We start from the raw sequence: 22,793 nt of genomic DNA, 5'->3' as shown, positions 1-22,793 counted from the left end.
TTTTTTCCAAATACATTTCTGTTAAATTGGTGCTGCAGCTGCAGTGATGCGGACGCTGTACCGGTCCGTCGTGGTGAAGAGAGAGCTGAGTGTAAAAGCGAAGCTCTCAATTGTGGATACAAGCGGCGTAAATGGGCTTTCTTCGAAGAGTGGCTGACCTCTCCCTTAGAGAAGTTCAGCCATTCGGGAGGGGCTCAGAGTGGAGCCGCTGCTCCTCCACATCGAAAGGAGCCAGATGAGGTGGTTCGGGCATCTGATAAGAATAACTCCTGGGTGAGGTGTTCCGGGCATGTCCCACCAGGAGGAGGCCCCGGAGCAGACCCAGGACACGCTGGAGAGATTATATCTCTTGGCTGGCTGGACAAGCTAGAGGAGATGGCTGGGGAAAGGTGGGTCTGGGCTTCTCTGCTTAGGCTGCTGCCCCTGAAAGCCCCTGCAAGCCTCTTCTTCCATAAGTGGAAGATAATGGATGGATGGATTCCTGTTAAACCTATGAGGTCACATACTGATACGTCTGCAGTATTCTGAACTATATACAGGTCTGGAGCATTCAACTGTGTGGTAATGAGCTACATCTGAGACTCTACATGCATCAGTTAGCACGTTAAAAGCTAAAGTCCATGAGAGTACAATTAGGCTGTTTGGAAGAGTTTCCTAAAGAAAACCTTTTCTCTCTAAAAAGAACATGACACAACAGCTCAGGTTACCAGCTGTCAAGCATGGTAGTGGAGGCGTGATGATTTGGGCTTGTTTTGCAGTTGCAGGACATCTTTCTGTCATTGAGTAGGCCCTGAACTCTTCCATATACCAAATTCTAGAATCAAATGCTGCACTTTAGAATAATGAATGATTTTAGAATTTGGCACCTAAAGCTTGGACCAAAATGAGGCAGCAGAACAATGATCCGAAGCACAGCTTCTACAACATGGCTGAAAAACTCCAAATCTCAACATGACTGATGGTACATGTGAGGGAGCATAAAATCTTATAGACCGCTTATAGAATTATGAAAAAAGTCAGTTATTGCCCGACTCTTTTATCTAAATAACTCGAGTTTGTTCCTTTGCACACAGAATTCTGTGACCTTTAATAGTAAACCACTTCAATGTTGCCACTATCGACTACATTTTAACCAGAAGTGAAGCATTCAAGATTTTAAACATTGATAGCAATGATCTGTTATTTCCTCTACGAATGCTTTCCAGTGGCAGTGACAGAGAACGGGTGCACGGTTATCATTACCACCAATGGCCATAAAGAAAGCATATGGAACGTGAACCTGCACACTCTCTCGAGCACTTGCTAAGCAGCCAATCAAAAGCTAGAAACTGAGGCTTCGGTTTGTCTGTGTGCACTCATCTGCATCTTTCCATTGCCTTTCTATGTGATTCATCCACTTCTAACATTTGCTTCACATTCAGTCTCAGCACATAAGGAGGAACTGCGGGTTTGGGAGGGATTGCAGTAGAAGAGACGGCGTGCCTGCAGTACACCAATATATCCATGAAAGCGGGTGTGAATTCCTTTGCAGGAACTTCAGTGAGTCAGTGATTCCTCTATGGAATTAATTTTTCTTGAGCTGAAAGAGATTTGTGAGCAGAGAAGGAGAAAAAGCTAAAAAAGCCTTTAGCAAAGATTATGTTTGACAGTGAATCTCTGCCCTAGATTTGTATTTAGATACCCCGTGCATACACATACACCCACACTCATGTTTCCATTAGCAGCCGTGTGTGTTACGTCCGTGTTACATCAGCAGCAGCTCTGTGGTCATGAACAGCCTTTTACATCATCCTGTGAGCTGGATTCCCCAGAGAAGTAAAGTTTGAATACTTTTATTTAAGGTCTCCTTTTACACTCTTCTTTTATTTAGTTTTGTTGCTGCACTGAGCTTCACTTTGCAGATGTATTGCTGTAAGAAAAACTTTACTTCCACATCACTAAAACCATAACCCGTAATTTTCTCCACAAATTTGCTGTGGAAATAACTGCAGATGCACTTTTAATGTCATTCCCAACCCATAAAACCCTGTAACATTTAAAGGGAAAAGGTCAGCAAGGTGTCCCACAAGCAGTTAGCAAAATGACCATCACACTAAGCTAAATTTGGTGTTTCCTGTCACTCAGATCTCAGGGCTGAGTGTGTGTAGTATTGATCTGTTTCTTATAGTGTCTACTGCAAGACTTATTGATGTGATGCCTCAGCGTATGAGTGTTTTTGTTAAACCTATATTTATGTGTACTGCTGTAGCTCCAGCAGAACCACCAAATCTGTGGTCTGGTTTCTAGTTTTAAATATATACAATGAAATAAATGAAAGAATAAAATATTACTGAGGCACCACCATGCCTGGAAAACTACAGCCTACCCTAATTAAATACCCCAACAAAATATTTCCAACCCCTGATTTACTGTTTGTCCATAAATTGCTGTTTTCACAGTTTCCCAGGAGGGAAATCCAAGTTTTTTTTTCAAACCTCTGTGGTCCAAAATGCAACTTTCAGAAACTTGAAACTGGAAATCTCCGGTGTCACACACTGGGATCCATACTGTGACCAGCAGCTAAAACTTTATTTTGAAGTAGTATTTCTTAAACTGGTTGTTGAGTTTTGTGTAGGAAAAAAATCACACAAAAATAACCATCATGGCCTTTGTACTATCCATGCTTCTGTTTTTTTTCTTTCCTTTGTGTTGTTAAATTTTGGTTCCTCAGTTATCTTCAGTTCTTGTTTTGCTACATATTTTTCAGTATCATGTTGCTTTTGTGGATCCGTCTTTGTCTCTCTCAATGTGTCGACGGTTTTTAGGTTATTTCCTGTTTTAGTTTTACGCTTAGCTCCTCATGTGGTCAGGATACTTCTAAATAGTCCAAAAAAGGCCTCTAACCACCAATTGGTAACCAGACTGTTACTTATATAGAGCTTTTGTACTCTAACTGATCACGCTTTCTATATGACCTCAGTGGAAAACACTATGAGGTCAAGGAAAGGTGTGATGGAGAATTTACAGGGAAAAGAGAAGCATGGAGTAGAGAATTCATCTGCAAAATATCACTTCATTACAAAAGGTTGAAATTTTAAAAAGTGGGAAGCTAAATACCCTAAAAAATGAAATGAAATGAAACTTGTTTCCTTACTTTTTCCTGCTGGAGTGTGTGAACGTTTAGACCCAAAACAAAACAACACAAGAGCAGAGATTACTAATGCAAACTGATCTACAGCAAAGCTTAAATACACAGTCGGTATATAACTCACAATCTGGATTTAGACAGCAGCAAGTGATAAGAAGTATTTTATTATAGTAACGTGTTCAAAGTTAACTTGTATCAGCCTGTTGTTGAAAATTCAAAACGTGGAGCACTCCACTCTTCCACTTCCAAGCCACACTTTTGTGCAACCAGCCAACACAGCCTCTCTACTTTAAAGATAGCTCCCCTCCTCGACCAGGGTTCAGCTGAACATTTCTTCCTGTTAAAATGGAGTTTTTCCTTCCCCCTGTCACCAAGTGCTTGCTTATTTGGGGGTCATCTGTTTGTTGAGGTTTTCGCTCTGTTAATGTAGGGTCTTTACCTCACAATAAAAAGTGCCTTGGAGAGACTGCTGTTTTGATTTGGTGCTATATAAAAAAAACTGAACTGAATTAAACTGTGTGTTTTTAGTTTGCCCTAAGCCTTTGCCACACAATTATCATTATAAACCTTATGTTTGTGATTGTGTGTGTGAGTGTGCTGTTTTCATTCTTTCTTTCTTTCTTTCTTTCTTAGAACTAGATATTTAAATATCTAGGAGAACGAGTACCCATAACATTAATGGGAGTGCAATGCTAAATAACATTAGCATTGTATTTTCTACATGTCCAGCTTTGTGGTCTTTAAAAACACTCAGAAATGACAAAAATCATCTTCAGTCCCCAGACGAACATCATGATCTCTTCCCTTTGCTCTAGTCAGAAGGATAATAAATATTTGTCATAGTCATTAACTTTGGATACTATATTTGAAAAAAGTAGCACCACTTAGGTCATGTTTTTTGCATTTTACCATATTTAATTACAATATGTAATATGGCAGTGGAACATTTCAGTTTGCTGCCTTCTGTGAACAGCTTCTTTACACAATATAATGAAATAAATTAAGCAGAATGATTGAATTTCGATCCCTCACATCGGTCTTTGACAAATCAGCAATTTTTCTTTCTTTACTTCCATCATCTTCATGCGTTTTTTCCCAAATATTGTCCTTTCCTTCCTCTAACCCTCCTGTTTCCAGTGTCCGTGTCCTCGTCAGGGAGCACCTAACAGGACTGGAGTGTTTTTACACTTAGTCACTCAGATTATTTCAAACTCCACATCAGTTTGCCTGTATATTATTATTTTTTCAATTAAAAAATATCTGGCAGTAAGAAATAAATACGAACTCATGTTCACACACCAACCCCAAACTGTCACTCAGTAAACACTAGCATCCAGTAACAATGGAGGCTCACATTATTTACGGTAAATGTTTCCAAGATGTTTTCCGATGGTACCCAGGTGTGAAGCAGCACATGTCTGTGTGAAGATTTTTGGCTTGCTTATTCTCTGATCAGGAGTCGCAAAACAGCAAAAATCTAGGTCCTTATACTGCACGTAGTCTTCACAGATATAATCCCACAGGGTAGTCTGGCCTTAAAACTGTAAACTTCTAGCACTTTATAAGGTACTTTATCACTGATAGGTACAAATGGTCAATTCCAGATCATGTGACACAGACACATGATCTGTTCTAATCACAAATAGAGATTAGAACAGGCCACAGGTATTAAAGGTACCGGGCTGCAGTGGTTGGAGTTCCACAGGGTTCTGTGCTGGGATTAGTTCTATTTACATTATCACTATAGTTTGTCTCTTGTCCCATCTCTCTCTGCTCTTTCCCCTCACCAACAATGTATTATTGTTGGGTCTTTACCTTACAATATAAAAAGCATTGATGCTGTGATTTGGCACTGTATAAATAAAGCTTAATTGAAACTAATGCAATGAGCATACCTAAAGAATTCACAGTGTCAAACATGTTCTCACCATTATTTGTTCTCACATATGATGATATTTCTAACACCCTATAGATCTCTTGTATGCTGACCTTTTAAATTGCTTTTACTTAAAAAAAATCTTATTTCAGATACTCCTTTCTGCAGATATACTCTTTTTACAGAATGGGGGGTTTACTGTATTCTGACAGTCTAGCAGAGTAAGGCTGAAGTTAATTGTGCAATGGCCATCCTTTCATGTAATCTGTGGTGGTCACTGTGCACACAGACTTTTATTCCCTTACTTTAGCCTTAAAAGCAGCAAATCTTCTGAGGCAACACATAATTTGCACCCCAGTAAAAATTCTGGGGAAAATCGCTTCCTTATGGACAAAGTCAGGGAATTGCCTGAAAGCTTGAAAATCCCAAATATGAATACCTGGAAGAGAAACTGCAACACAAATAATGTTAGATATTGTTTCACCACCACATTCAGAAAGTAACACAAGATTACAATCAGCTGGCAGTAAAGATTAAATTAAAGGGCTCTGTATGTGTTTTTATTGAATGACAGATTTAGAGTTGGTGTACAAAGTCCTTTCCAAGCCATTAAGAGGAAGTGATCTATCTGTGGTCCCATCATGCCACAGGAAGCCCAGCAAAATCTCCCTTGCACAGCCAGTTCTTGGACCAAGTAGGAGACGATTTATCCGCCAGGGAAATGAGGTTTGGCATCAAATCTTTTAACGTTCAACTTTGGTATAAATTTTTTTTAAACTCTCTGTCTGTGATGTGTCAGTTGTTGCTGGATTTTTCAGACTCCAAGCTGCACCAACAGCAAGACACCAAGGACCATGATTCACTTCAGAGGACAGACAGAGGGTGTGTCTTCAGCGCTGACCGACGATATCTAGTCTATAACGCCCTGTTGCAGTTCACCGTGGTGAGAATCTGCAGTGAGGAAAAGAAATGTTATTTCTCCTGAACCCAGCATCCAGAGGTGAAATGTCTTTTGGGATTCTAAAAATAAAAAATAAAAAAATCAGTCGCTTTCACAGTTTCCAGTGTCTGCTTGAGTGAACGTCATCTGTTGTCTACTGCACTGCTGTATGTATGCGCACACACACATGTGAATTAAAGGTCCGAGGCATTGTGCACGTCTGTTCACGTTGGTGAGTCTTCGCAGTGTGTGTGTGCACCACTCCTGTGTCACGCTGAACTCAGTGTGTCAAAACCGCAGAATTTCCATCTTTTTTCCAGAGTTGCACCGACGCCACTCAGCTCCTGCCTGAACATACTGGGCAGACGGACCATGAGCCGCTCCAGTTCCCCTGCAGATACCTGAGCGACGACAGCAGAGAGGAAGAGAAATCAGACTGACATAGAACAAACTACAGGGGCTTTTATTCTTGATTTTCATATCATATTGGATATCACTTTGGTACTTTGGGTTTTATGAAAACACATTAGACGTACCTTGGATTTACGGGTACAACCTTCACTAGATTAATTAAAAACCAAAGAAAATCGGATAATTTTTAGACACATTTTGTTGTAATATAGCAAATCTTTATCATCTGGCAACATCTAGGGCAGTATTATAAAGCTAACGCTTTAGTGCCAAAAACTGTAGTTCCCCTATTGACCACTTGAGGCTCCAAAAAACTCGAACTCCCATATCTGTTTCTATCTGATTTCTCATGCTTTTTACCTGATGTAGTGCTTTTGAGTGATCATTCCCTAATAACATTTATATTTACAATAATGGTTTACATAGCAGCAGGAAATACATCTGATTACAGTAGATATTTTTTTGAAAGGGCTGTAACTAAATTTAAGGATATGCTTCCTCCACCGTTATCTTCTTCAATGTCATATTCCAACACAAAGCCGCTATCTAAACTCAGGATGTCTTTACCTTACAATATAAAGCACCTTGAGGTGACTGTTATCGTAATTTGATGCTATATAAATACGACTGAAATGAATTGAAAAAAGAAATGAATTGAAGTTTTGTGGCATTGTGACGGCAGAACAAATACAGCTTAGCTACCCTAAAATAACCTGTTGGATAATTATCAAAATCATGTTTTGTTTCTGTAATGGTTAATTCACTAATATGTGCAAGCTCTTTAGTCTATGTGACATTTATAATGCAAAAATATAATTATCACTAATATAATTGAAATGTTTTACATATAAACAAAGAAAAAACAGTTGTAAAGCACATTATTATTATTTGTTAAGTTGGCAAGTTACAGTTATTTATATACAATTTCTGAAAAATTACTTTTTATATAAAATTATTATAGGTGGTATATTAAATTTGTTAAGCATTGTATGTGAGACTGTTGCCGAAGATGAATGAAATGAAAGTAAAATTGCTATGTGTGTGTTCTTTTGTGCCTTAATATCAACATGCTGCTTTGTGCTTTCGCTTGATAAAAATATCTAAAAGCACTGATGCACCCATAGGCTTACTCTCGAGCAAAACCCAGAGAACTTCTTAGAAATGGCCAGTCCAATTCTAAGAAAGGTTACATAGATTATGCCTTTGCAATCCCTTGTTTGTTGCTCATGAGTATTTTGTGTATTACATACATTTTCTATGTCATGTGTTCTTTAATAGGGTTTAGTGAGAAATGTAGCTGAATGTTGTTTTTTAATGACATTTACCTTGGAGTCTAGTCTCTGTATGTACGACCACAGATACTCGAGGTTGGCCCCGAATGGATGGACATGGAGGAAGGTCGATATAATGCCTGCGGAGAAGAAGGGCCATTAGATAAACCCGCGGTTCAGTGCAATGAAAATATGAGCATGGGAGCGATCTAACATCTCACTGGCAGAGATGATGAGTAAGTAAATCAAAGGTTAACAAAACTATAGAGAAACATCTAAACCTCAGTTAAGGATGGAACAGTTAAAAAAAAACAGCATATTTATGTAAACACAATGCATACAAACATTTCAATGAGCATTCATTCTCATTTTCATTTGCAGATTTTACTTTAAATTTGCTCAACATTTGGACAGAAACATTTGTCATTGGATTTCTGAATGCAGTATTTGTGAGGCAAATGTGGTCTTTGAAAACTGCAAGTGTGTATATTTAGTATTTACCATCAGTATTCATGAGTGCTTCAAGAACAGGCTTGGCAAACTAATAAAGCCAATGTGTGGGCGTGCACACACACACACACACACACACACACACACACACACACTGAGCTGACAAAGAAGTAAGATCCACTAGAGTGACTATTAGATATAAAGGTTCAGGCTCCAGCAGAGCAGCCAATCTGCATCCTCATGAAATGCTGCACAATAAACAAATGGCAGGGCAGCCCCATAAAAATGCTGGCCAGAGCAGAAACTGCTCTCAACTTGATTACTTCTGAGAGGTCCTGCAAAGGTAGGCAGTCATGCGGAGGGGGGGAGGGAGTGGATGATGGTGGGGGTTGGGTAAGGGTAAAGAAATAGAGTGGCGTCCCCTGGAGGATCCAGCACAGCCAATATTTATTTCCTTGATTTATGTGGCGAAACGCTTGCAATTACAGACGGGCCTAATTCAATTTCTTCCACCAGGCCTGCTCACATGGAACAGTGCCACAGAGAACTGCAGGCTGAAGGAGGGGCTGGGGTGGGGGTGCACTAAAAAAGGAAGTTAAATTTCAAGCTTGCACCAAGGAAAGTGAACTCTAACTTAGAAAAAGGGAGGAGAAAAAACCTACATAATCGACGAATGCAGTATGAAATTTGGGTCTAGGCTATTATAAAGAGAAGGTTCAGATTTTTATAGTATTTACTCTGGATCCAAGTTATTTTTCAGGAAGACACCTGCTAACAGTACATTTACTGTCACGATATACAAGTGGTACAAATCTTTGTCTTCTTGTTTTAAAAGTAGCGCACAAAAAAATAAAAAACCTGTTACTTCTCCTTTAGATGAGTTAAATGAGTTAAAATGAACAAATCCAAACTACAACTGAAATATTTTTTACATGTATAAGATACGGTTTACTGCTGATAACAGGAGACAAGCACACAAAGGAAAGTTTAGGAGCGGCTGGAGAAATTGATGAAATTACAACATGTACGTGTGTGGTTCGTGGTGCAGCTGCAGAGGAGGCTGACACACCAGAGCTCCATCGGCTCATCATGCCTCCCCTGTATTGAACGTGCCAGGACCTGAGGTGGTTGTTGTTGTGTGTAGGATGCAGCTGAAAAGCCTTCACAAAGCCCCACATTCAACTCTATTGAAAAATTTGTGGACAATGCTTAAAAGCTGGATTCATGGCAGGAGAGCAGCTAATTTAAACACACTCAATTCTGCCAAAAAGAGTGGAGAAAAAAACTGTTCAAGAAATCATTAAAAGCTCAAAATTACTGACATTCATGATTAGTGCTTGAAAACTTTTGACCACCGTATAGCTTCTACAGACAACACAAAAGGTAAGAAAAACTATTTTTCTGTGTATGGCCTCTTATTCAAAAGAAAGGAAGTGCTGCAGCTGTATAACTGGAGTCTTAAAATGGTTTTAATGTTTAAAGTGTGAGGCTTGGCATTTCAAATAGTCCAGGACTAATTTATGAATCATGGCAATTTGTGGCTTCTGCATCTGTGTCTGCAGACAGTGATTCAAACAGTGGACACAAACTTGAACACATGCTACAACTGAGTGTGTGTGTATCGAAATGTTCCACAAATGTGCAAAAGAAAGCATGCTGGCAAACCTTCTGATGGTTAAAAAAGCTCCTTTGTTTATTGTGTTTGGTTGGACTATTTGAACAAGTCAATAGCAGAAAACAATCTGTGCAGCCACACAGCAATAACTGAGCCATAGATGTGGAACACAGTAACATCACGACACAGCACATACAGTCTGTATGAAATGAGCATCCAATTTATTCTTTTACGTGGGCACTCAGACTCACGATGACCCCTTGCAGATGTGCAAATGCAACAAACAAATACCATCTAAACTGACAATTTAATTTCACTTGAAAACCTTCTGTTTTTTTTCTCCACCTTCATTCACACACTGATATCAAAAGGTTCAACATACATGGATGACTTGCCTACCTTGCTTATCATAGTATTAAGAGTTGCAGAAAAAAATGACATATAAACATTGGAAATATAAGAAAGAGAAGATATAACGGTAAGATTAGTGTTAATCTGTGTTCTCTTATATATGTTTTCAATTCTAGTATTTATTCATATGTTACTTAGCAGTAATTGTGCAGCCTACCTCTGTCTGTCCCTTGTACAAATAAGACACCTTGCACACACACACACACACACACACACACACAGACACACACACACACACACACACACACACTTTCAGATAATTGTTGTGGCTGCAATATATTAATATTTGTCTCTGAGACAGTAATGGAGTCATAGAGTTATTAAGTAACCCTGACCCACAGATCATTTAAAAAATTATATAAAATATATGATAATAAAATAATTTATATAATATTGGATCTATTATATTTGTACTGTCAAAATGAAATGACAGTCTCATGAGCTACATTAGCAAAACTAGTTTTTTGGCAACCGTTGCTAAAAGGACTCAGCCCATGGCTGTGGTGTCTCTCAGTCTCTGATACATCACATGCCAAAAAAAGGTCTCAGTTTTCTCCAGTAAAAGTAAAACAAAAAAAGTAAATAAAGATTTCTATTTCTATTCTGTAAAACAAAACTGTGCCCAATGTCCGTAGCTGCTACTGTCACGGCTGCTAGGTGCAGGGAGCAGCATTTGGTAAACTAGACAGTCCAACACTTCCAGCCTTCGACAAAGCCTATGCAGCACCTTTATGGGGACACACGTAAAGTCTTCGGGTTCACCTTAGCTAGCTAAACTAGACACAAGTCACTTCTGGTTCTAAAAACCAAGATGGCGGTAGCAACAATGTTGAACTCAAGGCTAAATTAATTCATTAATTAAAAAGAGTTTAGTCAGAGTCAGGGGACTTCATAATCTAAAGTCCTTCTACATAGAAGCCTTGCAACTGAGCAGCCATCTTGAACTCTATTGGGTCAGCTACTTTGAACGTTATATAAATGAACTTCAGTTCCATTGGTCACTCATACAAAAAGATTGCACGTATAGAATCTGACTTTGCAATTCTCCCGTAGATTTGAATTGCAGATTTTTTGTGTCTCTCCCACGATGCCTCTGCTATAACCCACTCCCACTTAACTCAAGTTAGTCAGAAAGCCAGTCAATGTGGAAGCATTCTCCCTGCAAGGCTCACCTGGTGACCTCCTATGCTGAAAGGCTGCACGGACCTGTGCTTGATTCTGCCCGGGACCATTTACTGTGTGTGACTCTCCCGACTTTACTGTCTACCCTATCCGGTAAAGGCAAATATGCCCAAGAACCATAAAACAGGGAGAATAGGTAGCATAACATTTCAAAATACTTGCACTCAGTGTTTTGATATGCAAATTAAAATGCTAAATGTAAATTCTATTGTCTTATTTGATTTTACTGTGTGAGAAAATGGGCCACATGTGCCTTTAAAAATGTGTTTGTTTGATGAAAATCTCCCAGCAGCAGCAGCAGCAGCAGCAGGGGAGGAAGACAGAGAGCTGTGCCTCCTCGCTCCTTCATATTTGGATTTTCTTGGCGCCACTAAGAGAGATAAATGTGCTGCTGTTCCTCCCGCTCTGCTCTGCTGTGGACAAATACAGATCGTTCTGTGCTTTTCTCCACGCTGCTGCATGGTCTGTGGTAACACGAGGCTTTACAGAGGGAAACAAAGGCAGCAGAAATGAATTGAGTCCAGCTGCTGTACGGGGGCCCAACACAGAGTGAAATCCACGTCTCTGATCTTAGAAGAAGATAGAAACAGAAAGGAGCCACAGCAGGCTTTAGGCACTTTGTTTTTCAGTCTCTCCTGCAGAAGAAGGTTTGAGAGCTCTCCAAACTCTCAGACAGCAGACGCTATGTTTACGCCTAACACGGCAGCGGTGGTATGAGCTGAGACGAGTTAAGTGTCAAGCGCTCTTGCGCACTCACATTCAGTTATCATTAATGCTCTGCCACTGAACACTCTCAGAACCGTGCTGTGCGCTGAACTTACAAAGTAATCAGGGTGCCACTGTCCACACGTGTAGCTTGAATGAACGTCACAGTCTGCACAGTCTCTCTGGAAATTAAATTAGCCATGAAAGCTGTCAGTAAGTTCCAGTCAAAGACTTTCATAATCCAACTATGCGCATAATCCACCTGGAGCTGTGTACTGGGAGAGTTTCTTGGAATGAGCGGAGGCTGGAAACAAATCACTCCGAGCAAGAATCAGCGCTCTCACACGTTCACCTCTGCTCATACAGCAGCCAAATTAGATTTACATCTTTCCTGTACTGGAAGAAAGCAGAGCCGAGGAGAAGACCAAGACCAAACTGGTCTGTGGGCAAAAAGGCTTTTTATACCAGTGCTTTCCACTGATAACATAATGGAGAGGTAAGCAGGCTTTCATTTTGTTCCTTTCTTATGCCAGCTGAAATACATGACAAGAAGAAGGATATGGAAAAACTTCAGGTTATAATATACACTGGAGATTAATTTTCTGACTGAAATCTCTCTTTTCCTTTCGCTGTCCAGCCTCTGCAGAGCAAAAGCCTCATGATCTGAGGTGAGAAAGAGTAAAAGCTTAAGCAGTGAGTGCAGTGAGAGCTTATTTGGCCACAGTTTTGCCTGTTGGGTACAACAGGACCATATTGTCAGTGAACTTCTGCGTTATTCCTGACACTGTTTGCTGGAACAAATAATTTTAAAAAAAACCCACAGATTTCAACCAAAAAGTCTATGGGTTTTATTTCAGTGTCGTCTCATCCATACCTCACTGCACTCTGTCACCTTATACGCCACAACGTGTGCACATCTGTACACTTATAACATCTGTAACATCCCAGAAACATTAGTGGTAATACTTGTGTCCTTTTATATTTATGTTTATATCTCTATTTCTACACTTCATTCTATAGATAGCTTTATTGTCTGTTGTATCTATGCTGCTATCACAAGTCAATTTCTGGGATTAACAAAGTTTCTCTGATTCCAATACAAAAACGTAATGTGATGGAGCTGCATCTGATAGAACAGAACATTTTCCTTGATGAAAAAGCTCTGCACATAAAGATGTACCTGAATTCGTTTTTGTGCGTGACTCAGATCCTTTAAAAAGCACAACAGAAGTATAAAATCACACAAAATGGCCAAAATACTACCTGTGGAGTTGGAACTGAGACAGACTCATATTGTAACCTCAGAAGTGTCAGCTGAGACACCAACTAGTTTATAGTATATTTAATAAAATACTGGGAGCTACAAGAGATACCCCTCAACCTCCTAGCAGACACATCTATGGTATCAATTTCAAAATCCTACATCTCCATGTTATCCAAGTTATCACATTCACAAGATTTTCAGATTGACCACTGATGGCTGACATTAAGGTCAAAGTCACTGAAATTCAAACTTGTCCAAGATTAGTAGTAGATACACCCATGGTATCAGTTTGAAGTTCCTGTGATTGCGTTCACATATTTAGGGATCTATATATACAATAATCAGTGTTGGGAAGGTTACTTTTATAATGTATTCCACTATAGATTACAGAATACATGCTCCAAAATGCAATTTGTAACGTATTCCGTTACGTTCCTCAATGAGAGTAACGTATTCTGAATACTTTGGATTACTTAATATACTGTCATGCTTTTTACAACTACATGAATGTACTATTGCTGTGTGATTTATTACTATTACTGAAGTTCCGCGGCTCCGAACCATAGTAAAGGGACCTCTGGCTAATACGTCGGACTCCGTGTCGGGCTCGTAGCCGAAAAATAGCTTTACTTTGTTGACTGGGTCAAGTTTGAGACAGAGAGAGGCGTTGAAAGGCTGCTCCAACGGAACTTATTGTTTCGGAGGAAAACACGAACACAGTGTACAGTCCAGTCTTAATAGCGTACTTACAACTGGGCTCCTCAGGCACTCTTCTTGGCTGCAGTGGTTATTATTATATTTACATGCTTCCAGCTCCCGTTTCTGCTCGATGACAACTCGTAGTTTTCCACTCTCCTTTTTCTCCCTCCTCGCGCTCACAGATACATAACGGGTATGGCAGTCCAGTGTCCCTGCAGCACGGACTACACTGCCCACGAGGCTACATTCTTTAGGGCTATGCCTGTAGCATTCTGCCTATTAGCTTAGCACAACAACAACAACAACAACAAAAAGGCGCTCTCTCACCCAGGAAACACACAGTCGCAGAGAGAGCGTCACCCTGTAACCATGGCAACCGTAATGCGGCTGCCTGGAACAACAGAACATAGCTGTCAAACAAAACCCAAACAGTCCTGACCCGCAACAATATGAAACAGGAAAATACCTCCGTGTAATCCATTTATTTCAAAATAGTAACTCTATTCTAAATACCACCTTTTTAAACGGTAACCAGTAGCGGTTTTTGATACGGGCGACACGGGCGGTTGCCCGGGGCGGCATCGTGGTGGGGGCGGCATCACGGGCATCGGCAAAAAAAAAAAAAAAAAATTGATCGTACTCATGCTGCCCCGACGTCATGCCAGCGCATATTGGGAATGGCATAGGCACCGATCGGTTTTCTATCGCCCATTTGCTGGGAGTAAGGGCGCCCTCCGTTTGCGAGGTGCTCCTGCTGCTTGCGGCACAGGAAGGAGAGGGCGGGGAGGCGGGGGATTCTCTGGCTGGCTGGAGCAGCGTCTAATAACCCATTCCCAAAATAAAACAAAATAAAAACAAACCAACAAACACGAAAACACCAGACATTATGATACAGACTTATAATTTGCACCGATGTTTTTTCGAAATTCTATACGCGAAAAGTGAGCGCGAGAGCCCTCGGCGCGCCTGCTTGCTGCTGAAGTCAAAGTAAACTTTATTGTCATCTCCGCTACATACAGTCCAGTATATAGAGAGACGAGACGACGAAGCTCCAGTTACAGCAGTGCAAGTAAACAAACAATATATATAAGAAGAGTAAGAAAATAAATATACACTTTAGGACTGGGGGTAAAGGGCTCAATAACAATTTAAAATTTATAATTTACAGTTTGATGATTTAAAGTCTCACACACAACACATCGAAAGGTGAGGGGGCCGGCTGCTTCCAGATAGAGCACATTTCATTCATAATGCTGTAAATCCAAGCCCATTATGTATTCATGATTTGAATACTGGGTTGTGTGAAATCCCAGAAATAAACCCCAGACAAAGCGATTCTGTGAACTAAGGTGTAGGTCTGTTAGGTTATGTTGTGGTGATGCTCGGGTTGGGGGATGGGTGTTCATACTGGAGTGCAAAATTAAAACCAATGGAAGATGGACAAGAAAAGTTCAAAGCCATCAGGTGCTCAGTTTAGAAAAAAAGAGAAAAGAAGAGGAGGAGAAACGAAAGATACAGGTAAGCAAATGTGTCACTGGATAATGGCGGGTTATGTATCCTGAAACAATCAGAATCAGAATACTTTATTAATCCCTAAGGAAATTATGTGGGTTACAGTTGCTCCAAGAAGAATTGGTAAAAATAGTAACAGTAACAGACTACTCCAAACTCCAAACAATACATTATGTTACAGATTTTAATATTAATTAGTCGTTGTCAATTGTTGATTTGTCCTGTTCTCATTGTATGATGAATTATGATGGCTGTTTGGTAGCCATTTGCATACTATGCATACTCTCTCTCTCTTCCTATGTCTGTGTGTGTGTGAATGTTTCTGTGGTGAAATTCAGTATGGTTCCGACAACAGTTTTATGTTACTGTACAATCCTTAATATGTCTTATGTATGTATGTGTGTGTGTGTGTGGGGGGGGGGAATTATTATAGATAATAATAATATTTGAAAAGAAAAAGTAGCCTATCTGACCTGGGTCCTGGAGAAAATTCAGACCCAGATGAAGGCCTTAGCATGAGCGGTGGTCAGAAGAAAGCAAAAAAGGTACACTGGGGACAAACTGAACCAATTCCACTATGCCTGGTACGTGAGGAAAAATTATCAACATGCTTTTTGTGCCATTTTCGTTTGGTGTTATAACTATACTTGAGTGATTTTTTCAAACTCAGATCAGTGCGTTTCAGCCATGTGTTATACATAGCTAAACTGACAGCCAGTAATAGTAAGAAGCATTTACCAAGAAGCAGAGCCTCTTTTTCTGAAGTGATGACTCCTCTTGTGATAAGCTCAGTCCTCCGGTCTCTGCTGTGGTACAGGGAAGGAACACACCCGTTGATCCCCTGTGAAAACACATGTGTATGACAAAAGAGCCAAAACATAAGGGTACAAATACACTTTAACTACCAATTACTACATGAAGCTGATAACAGAGGGCTGGGAAACACCTGGAAATGAGTTAGCATTTTGTGTTGTGTCCAGAACTGAATGTGTTTTGTTGAATAGTTTTTGGCGCGGTATTAACAATTACGCATTTGCAAGGGGCAAACTGAGAGAACAGAAGCTGCTGGGTGGCCCAACGTTTTGCCATCTGCCTTTATGCTTCCAAAAAATATCTAAATCATTTATCCTAAATCAGTTCATATATTCTACATTAATCCAAAAAGCACGAGGAACAATGCCACTGGCTTTCTGTTGAAACATTTGTTGGATCTGATTGAAATCAGCACTATATATTTGCGTGACACGGGTGCTGCATGCACTTCAACACACAAACAGCACACAAAACCCAAGCAAAACCTCATCATTTAATAAAAGGCATCACAGTGTTGCACTCAGGAGGTCCAGATTTTCAGATAACAGTACAGTGAATGCAGATCGACTCAGAGTAGCATGATATAAATGTCCGTGTCCTCCTGACTTCAATCAGTGTGCACTTCAGCAGCTTTGAGGCTAATAGTCCATCTCCCATGACATGTGCAGTATACAGACACTGTGTGTAAATGTGTACATACTGGGTCACTGAGAAGCAACAAAGTGCTGTGAGAGACAGCTGAGGACCAAAATAACAGACATGCTCTTCCTCTAACCTCTCCTGATTTTACTCCTGTTTCACTCTCATCAACTATTTCCTTTGTTTGGGTCTTTAAAAAATTTCAAGTTTTTTAAAAAGTGTGCCGCATCAAATCTATACTTTTCAAACTCTTGAACGGAGCCATGTTTGGCTTGAAAACCTGACAAAAATGTTTTTAAAAAACAAAAAAACAAAAACTGTCAGTTATTTTTCTGCCAGTCGACTTCAGCTCAGGCCTCAATTTTTACCTTTTCATGGAGCTCGCCGTTGGTCCCTTCCACAGTCTCCCCATTACTGCTCAGCAGCTGCAGAGACACACAGAGAGAAAACAGAAAGCGTTTGATGAGTCACAGTGAAACTCAGAGTTTGTTACAAATCTTTTTTCTTCAAAGAGTCTGTTTTTTCTGCTCTTTTATAGATGGGTCTGTTAGAAGGATGTAAAGACAGGCTGAAAATGTGCAGACTGTGAGACCATTATGGATACTCTGAAGAAACACTGTGCTGATAGCTGTTTGAGAATTATAAATGTATTTATCGTGCACAAACAGAGACATGGCAAACTGGTCATTAGGCGTTATGGAAGGCATTACAGAGAGCTGCCACAGAGACTTGGCCGATGTTTCCTCTCATCTAACTCCCTCCTCTTCCCACGTTCTTCTAACTTTATCATCCAGAAAGTAACCCACTCAGCAGTGGACTGTTAAATGGGCTACATAAGTACAAAAGCTAAAAAAAACCTCAGAGAAAATAAGTAAAAATTTTAAAAGGGGGCATTTAAATTGACCGTAATAAGTCGCGACAGATGAAAAACAGCGATATGGAGCAGACTGTGGTCCCCAGTTTCCAGCAAAGACCAGTAAAAGAAGTTGAAGGTAGCGATTTACACCCACAATCATCTGTTATTAATACAGTCCTGGATTTGAAACCTTCTGTTTTCTAAGTATAAAATATGACTAAAGACACTTCTACATCCCCGGCACAACGCCATCGTATCTGCCTCCTTCAAACACGCAACATAACTTACAGCTGCTTTGACTCTGCGCTGCCAGTTATCCATCACAGAGCACTCATCAGCAGAGCCCGGCAACCTTCTTCTCATTACTGCAGCCAAAACGGCACAATGACCGCGTGAGCTCTCTTACCTTCAGCCAGCTGTTTTTACTCAACAGTTTCTGGGCAAAAGTCAGTCATGTTTTGGAGATTTGACGCTCTAAAAGGAACACAACTCATGTGCATGGGAAAAGTATGTGAGGATAATGTGGGCTAGGTGATTAATTTGCGGTTTGTGTGAGTCCAGCATAATGTCTGTGCAAGAGATATGCAGCGTAAACAAAGTATCTCCCAAAAACTGCATTAGCCATGCTGCTGCCACTGTTTCAGACTCTTCCTGCTCCTCGTGTGAACTCTGAAGAGGTTTGGGCAATCCAGGCTCTCACTGCAAGGCAAGTTCCTCAGGTATGAAGCACCTGAAGCACCTACTTCATTTGGATTGTCTCAAAGACTTCCCCCACAAAAGCTCCTGTGGTATACAGGTGCGAGCTGAAGTACAGATGAGCCTGGCAGCTGATTTACGTGCTGTTACCTCCGACCGGGCTTGTTCACCTCTGCCTACAGACTGGATTCATCTATGTGAAGCGTCTGTAAAACTTGGCAGTGAAATCACTACATAAAAAGCGTGTCTCCTCCTCCCCCAGACCTCCTCTGTTCCCCCTGACAGCCCTTTTATTCCTGCAGAATGTATGCATCTATGAAGTCTTAGGTCAGCCTGCAGTAATGTTGCTGTGGGATGTGGCAAAGAACCATCGGATAGCCAAAATAAAATTTGTTTGTCTATACATACACTGCTCAAAAAATTTAAAGGAACACTTTGAAATCTCAGATCTCAGATCTCAATACCACAAAAATAATAGGTGTTCCATTGGATTTAGGTCAGGTGAGTGTGGGGGTCAGTCAAGCCAACAGTCAGAAAAGATGAGGCGATCCGATTGAGTTTCTTTGGTCATTCATAGTTCATCCTTCTTGTGAGTACCAAATAAACATTTTTGTGTTTCTGGAGATGTTTCAAATAAGTTGAAGCAGCCACAACAATCTGGTATTAATGGCTCAGCCTTACACCTCCCCATATCTCAGACTGTTGACCTTGACATATACTGTTGCTATGAGATGAGAGTGAAAGTGAAACTGACTGAAGTCCAGTTCTCAAAACCTCTAGACGTTACACTCGTAATGCTGTGGTTTCACATATATGTCCAAACAGAACTGCTGTGAGAGGGAATTATTGTGAAGGGGTGAGCGAGGCAGTGGTGTGAAGGTGCACCTGGCCCACTAAAGGTGAAGCATCATTAACTCCAGCGTTGTGTGCTCTGTGTTACATTCAGGAGTCCCACAGTTCAGTTCTTCGGTGTTTGTTGTGAGCTGTCAATGCTTAGCTAGCAGATAACGGTCAGTAAGTACACTAAACCAGGTTTTGCTTACTTGTCTGACACATAATAATAATAATTACACAAGATACAGTGTGTGGATGATTTACTGTCAGTGAAAGGCCTTTAGCAGAGGAATAAATACTGTAACGTTACTTTCGCTGTAAATAAATAAATAAATCGATATTTATAATTTCTAATGGGTAATACGCAGAGAGTATTTTGCAGTTTCTAACACTTGGTCCACAGGTATTTATAAACCACACACACGCCATCTTGGCCAGTCACCTCTCAGCTGGAGACCGCAGAATAACATCCTGGCGGGGCTGTTGCCATAGCAGCACTCATGTCCTTCCAACCCCCTTCATCCCCTCCATGAATTTGAGCTTCTGTGTGTGTTGCAGCATGCTTTTTCAGTATACCGCACATGAAAGAGCCACAACAGAGAGACCGGAAAATGCACTTCATGAGAACATGAAGACTGAACGCTACAGCGGTGTTCTTGCTGTATCACTGCTGTGTTCTATGTGAAATACCTGATTAAAAAAAGTGTGAAGCAGTCAAAGGACTTAATGGCATTAAGCCTGAAAAAGACAAACATGTCTGGTCATTGCTATGTAGACACAGGGCTAACTATAAGGAGTCCAAACAAAAGGAATCCAGTCAAGTGTAACAGAGTTGTACATCATCTGTTTATGTCCCTGGAATGTCTTACTACTTTATTTTCTAAAAATTACTTTAACTGCAGCCCTGATTAAGATAAGGAGAAGAGGGAGGATGGATGCATGGATGGATGGATGGATGACTACTTTAAATTTGGTTGCCAGTAATGGAGGGTGAATACTAATTGGTGCACACCTTGTCTCTGAGGCTGAGTACCTCCCCCTCCAGATAGCGGTGCTCCTCTCTTGCCTGCTCCAGCTCAGTTTCCTTGCTCGATAGCTTCTCTTGCAGGTTCAGAAGTTGCTGGAAGACAAGCACAGATACACATTTAACTTAACAATATCAATTTAATAATCACAGCAGTTAAAGTTCTTTACGCTGACAGAGGGGGGAGTTTTACTGGTCAAAGTTCGCTTTATGTGGCCCCCAGTGAAAAATGTATTGACATCCCCTGCTATGGAGTAAATTTCTGGCTTCTGTGAGGCGACTGCTGTTGTTATTTGGCGCCATGTAAATAAACCTGAAAACTAAAACTGGCATCAGGACATATTTAGATGTGCAGTCTTACTGCAGGAGAAACTGTTTTGTGACTTCACCGTTCACAGCTCTGCATTTCCAGGATGACTTCAGAGAGTTTCAGGTTAACATTAGCTTGTTTTTCAGTTGCTGAAGGTTTGCTGGTTAAAGTCATTAATTTGAACATGGAGGAAAAAGGAAATGATGTTTACTTCTACTAAATAAAAGAAAGCCAAGATGCCAAGAAGCTGTAGGACGTCTTGCTTTATGTCTTAGAAGATGAGAAAACAGAACTTTGACTTGAGGCTGCAGCTGTCAGTGAGTGTTGTGAGAGGTTTTTATCTGCCTGCTCCCTTTACCTACACTCAACACTTTGTCATCTTATTATTCTCCTGGTGCTGAAGCCACTTTTATTCCGATTTTAGTCTTTTTATCACAATAAGATGTTTATTATTTAAATGAACTGACTGTTTCATTCATCGTGTACGCGTTCATATTTTTTGCATGATGCGATGTCATCTTAACGCTGTGATGAAGTATATGAAGCAAAGCACTGATTTTGTTTGTCACAGCTGATCGTCTGCACTGAGGGGAAATAAAAAAACAATGCCGCATGACAAATGAGAAGCGATAGCAGTGTGAGTTTCCCTCACACTACTAAGAAGTCAAGTAAGCAGCACATTTACAATGAGCCAGCAGGGCAGTGTGTGCGTGTGTGTCTATATGATGGTGGTTGTCTCCAATGTGCCTCATTTTATCAGCGCTGTCACTTTAGATTGAGAAAGACAGGAAGTCAAGTTAAATCAGGCTAACTCGTGGCAAACGAGCTGCGTGCTCCAACACAGCTTACTGTGCTCCATGAAAAAAGTACAGTGAGGAATTGTGGGAGAACTCAGCAGAGGAAAACACTGTTTGGTTGTTGGTTTTTCTGTGTTTGCTTGTGTATGCTACGCTTCCTGCTCTTTTCTGATCAAAAAAAAAAAAAAAAAAAATGCTTTCTTGCAAACACTAAAGAGACTTGAGCTCCTGGGTTTCATTATTCAAGTCATTTTTAAAGACACATTCCTCAGATTTTACAAAAGTAGCTGTTATGTATCAGCTGGTTACGGAAGAGGATTAGGACCACTGGGAAAAAAAAGTGGGCACGTCTTTTTTTTCTTCTTCTCCAGAATTCTGATGAAAAAGTCAGAATTCTGACTTTTTCATCAGAATTCTGGAGAAGAAGAAAAAAAAGACGTGCCCACTTTTTTTTCCCAGTGGTCCTAATCCTCTTCTGTAGCTGCTCCTTTAAAGGTCACAACAGTGGTTGATCTGCATCCATCTCACCCTATCCTGAGCATCCTCCTCTGTTACACCAACCCTCCACCAGCTCCATCTTCAGCATCCTTTGGCCAGAATATCTAGCACCCCTCCTCTGCACATGTCCAAACCATCTCAGCCTTGAGTCCCTGACTTTGTTTCCAAACTTAAGCTGTCCTTCTGATGTACCCACTTCTAATCCTGTCCCTCCTGGTCAATCACAATGAAAATCTTAACAATTTTAGTTCTGCGTCCTGCATTTTTTTTGTCAGTGCCATCATCTCCAGAGCATACATCATAACAGATCTAACTACCACAGGGGTGGGCAATCTCAGGCCACGAGGGCCGGTGTCCCTGCAGGTTTTAGATCTCACCTTGGGTCAACACACCTGAATCACATGATTAGTTCGTTACCAGGCCTCTGGAGAACTTCAGGACATGTTGAGGAGCTAATTTAGCCATTTAAATCAGCTGTGTTGGTTCGAGGACACATCTAAAACCTGCAGGGACACCGGCCCTCGTGGACTGAGATTGCCCACCCCTGAACTACCATCTTCTAAACCAGGGGCGTTGAACTCCAGGCCTCGAGGGCCGGTGTCCTGCAGGTTTTAGATATCACCCGGGGTCAACACACCTGAATCACATGATTAGCTCATTACCAGGCCTCTGGAGAACTTCAAGACATGTGGAGGAGGTAATCTGGCATTTAAATCAGCTGTGTTGGATCACAGCTTGGAGTTCGACACCTTTGCCCAGCTTCTCTTCTTCTCTCCTGTTGTCCGACGCTTTGGATCAGGGGTGCCCAATCCCAGTCCTCGAGAGCTACTGTCCTGCAGCTTTTAGATGCATCCCTACTCCAA

The 22,793-nt window shown here is 40.8% G+C and overlaps 1 protein-coding gene across 5 annotated transcripts in view; it reads right to left on the bottom strand.

The window, feature by feature from the left end:
• Positions 1 to 4,070: 4,070 nt before the first annotated feature.
• Positions 4,071 to 22,793, bottom strand: part of enox1 (ecto-NOX disulfide-thiol exchanger 1) — a 125,860-nt gene continuing 107,137 nt past the window's right edge. For all 5 annotated transcript variants that reach the window (XM_063500286.1, XM_063500287.1, XM_063500285.1 and 2 more), the window contains 5 exons: positions 20,314 to 20,421; positions 17,284 to 17,340; positions 16,202 to 16,304; positions 7,680 to 7,765; positions 4,071 to 6,344 (listed from right to left, as the gene is read on the bottom strand). In XM_063500286.1, the coding sequence (XP_063356356.1) occupies positions 6,213 to 6,344; positions 7,680 to 7,765; positions 16,202 to 16,304; positions 17,284 to 17,340; positions 20,314 to 20,421 (486 nt within the window). In that variant the 3' untranslated portion in view covers positions 4,071 to 6,212. The remainder of the gene's footprint in view (positions 6,345 to 7,679; positions 7,766 to 16,201; positions 16,305 to 17,283; positions 17,341 to 20,313; positions 20,422 to 22,793) is intronic.

Source organism: Pelmatolapia mariae, linkage group LG16_19 (genome assembly GCF_036321145.2).
Source record: "Pelmatolapia mariae isolate MD_Pm_ZW linkage group LG16_19, Pm_UMD_F_2, whole genome shotgun sequence".
NCBI classification, from domain to species: Eukaryota; Metazoa; Chordata; class Actinopteri; order Cichliformes; family Cichlidae; genus Pelmatolapia; species Pelmatolapia mariae.
Note: the sequence above shows the minus strand (reverse complement) of the source record. Positions and strands in the feature narration are given on the sequence as shown.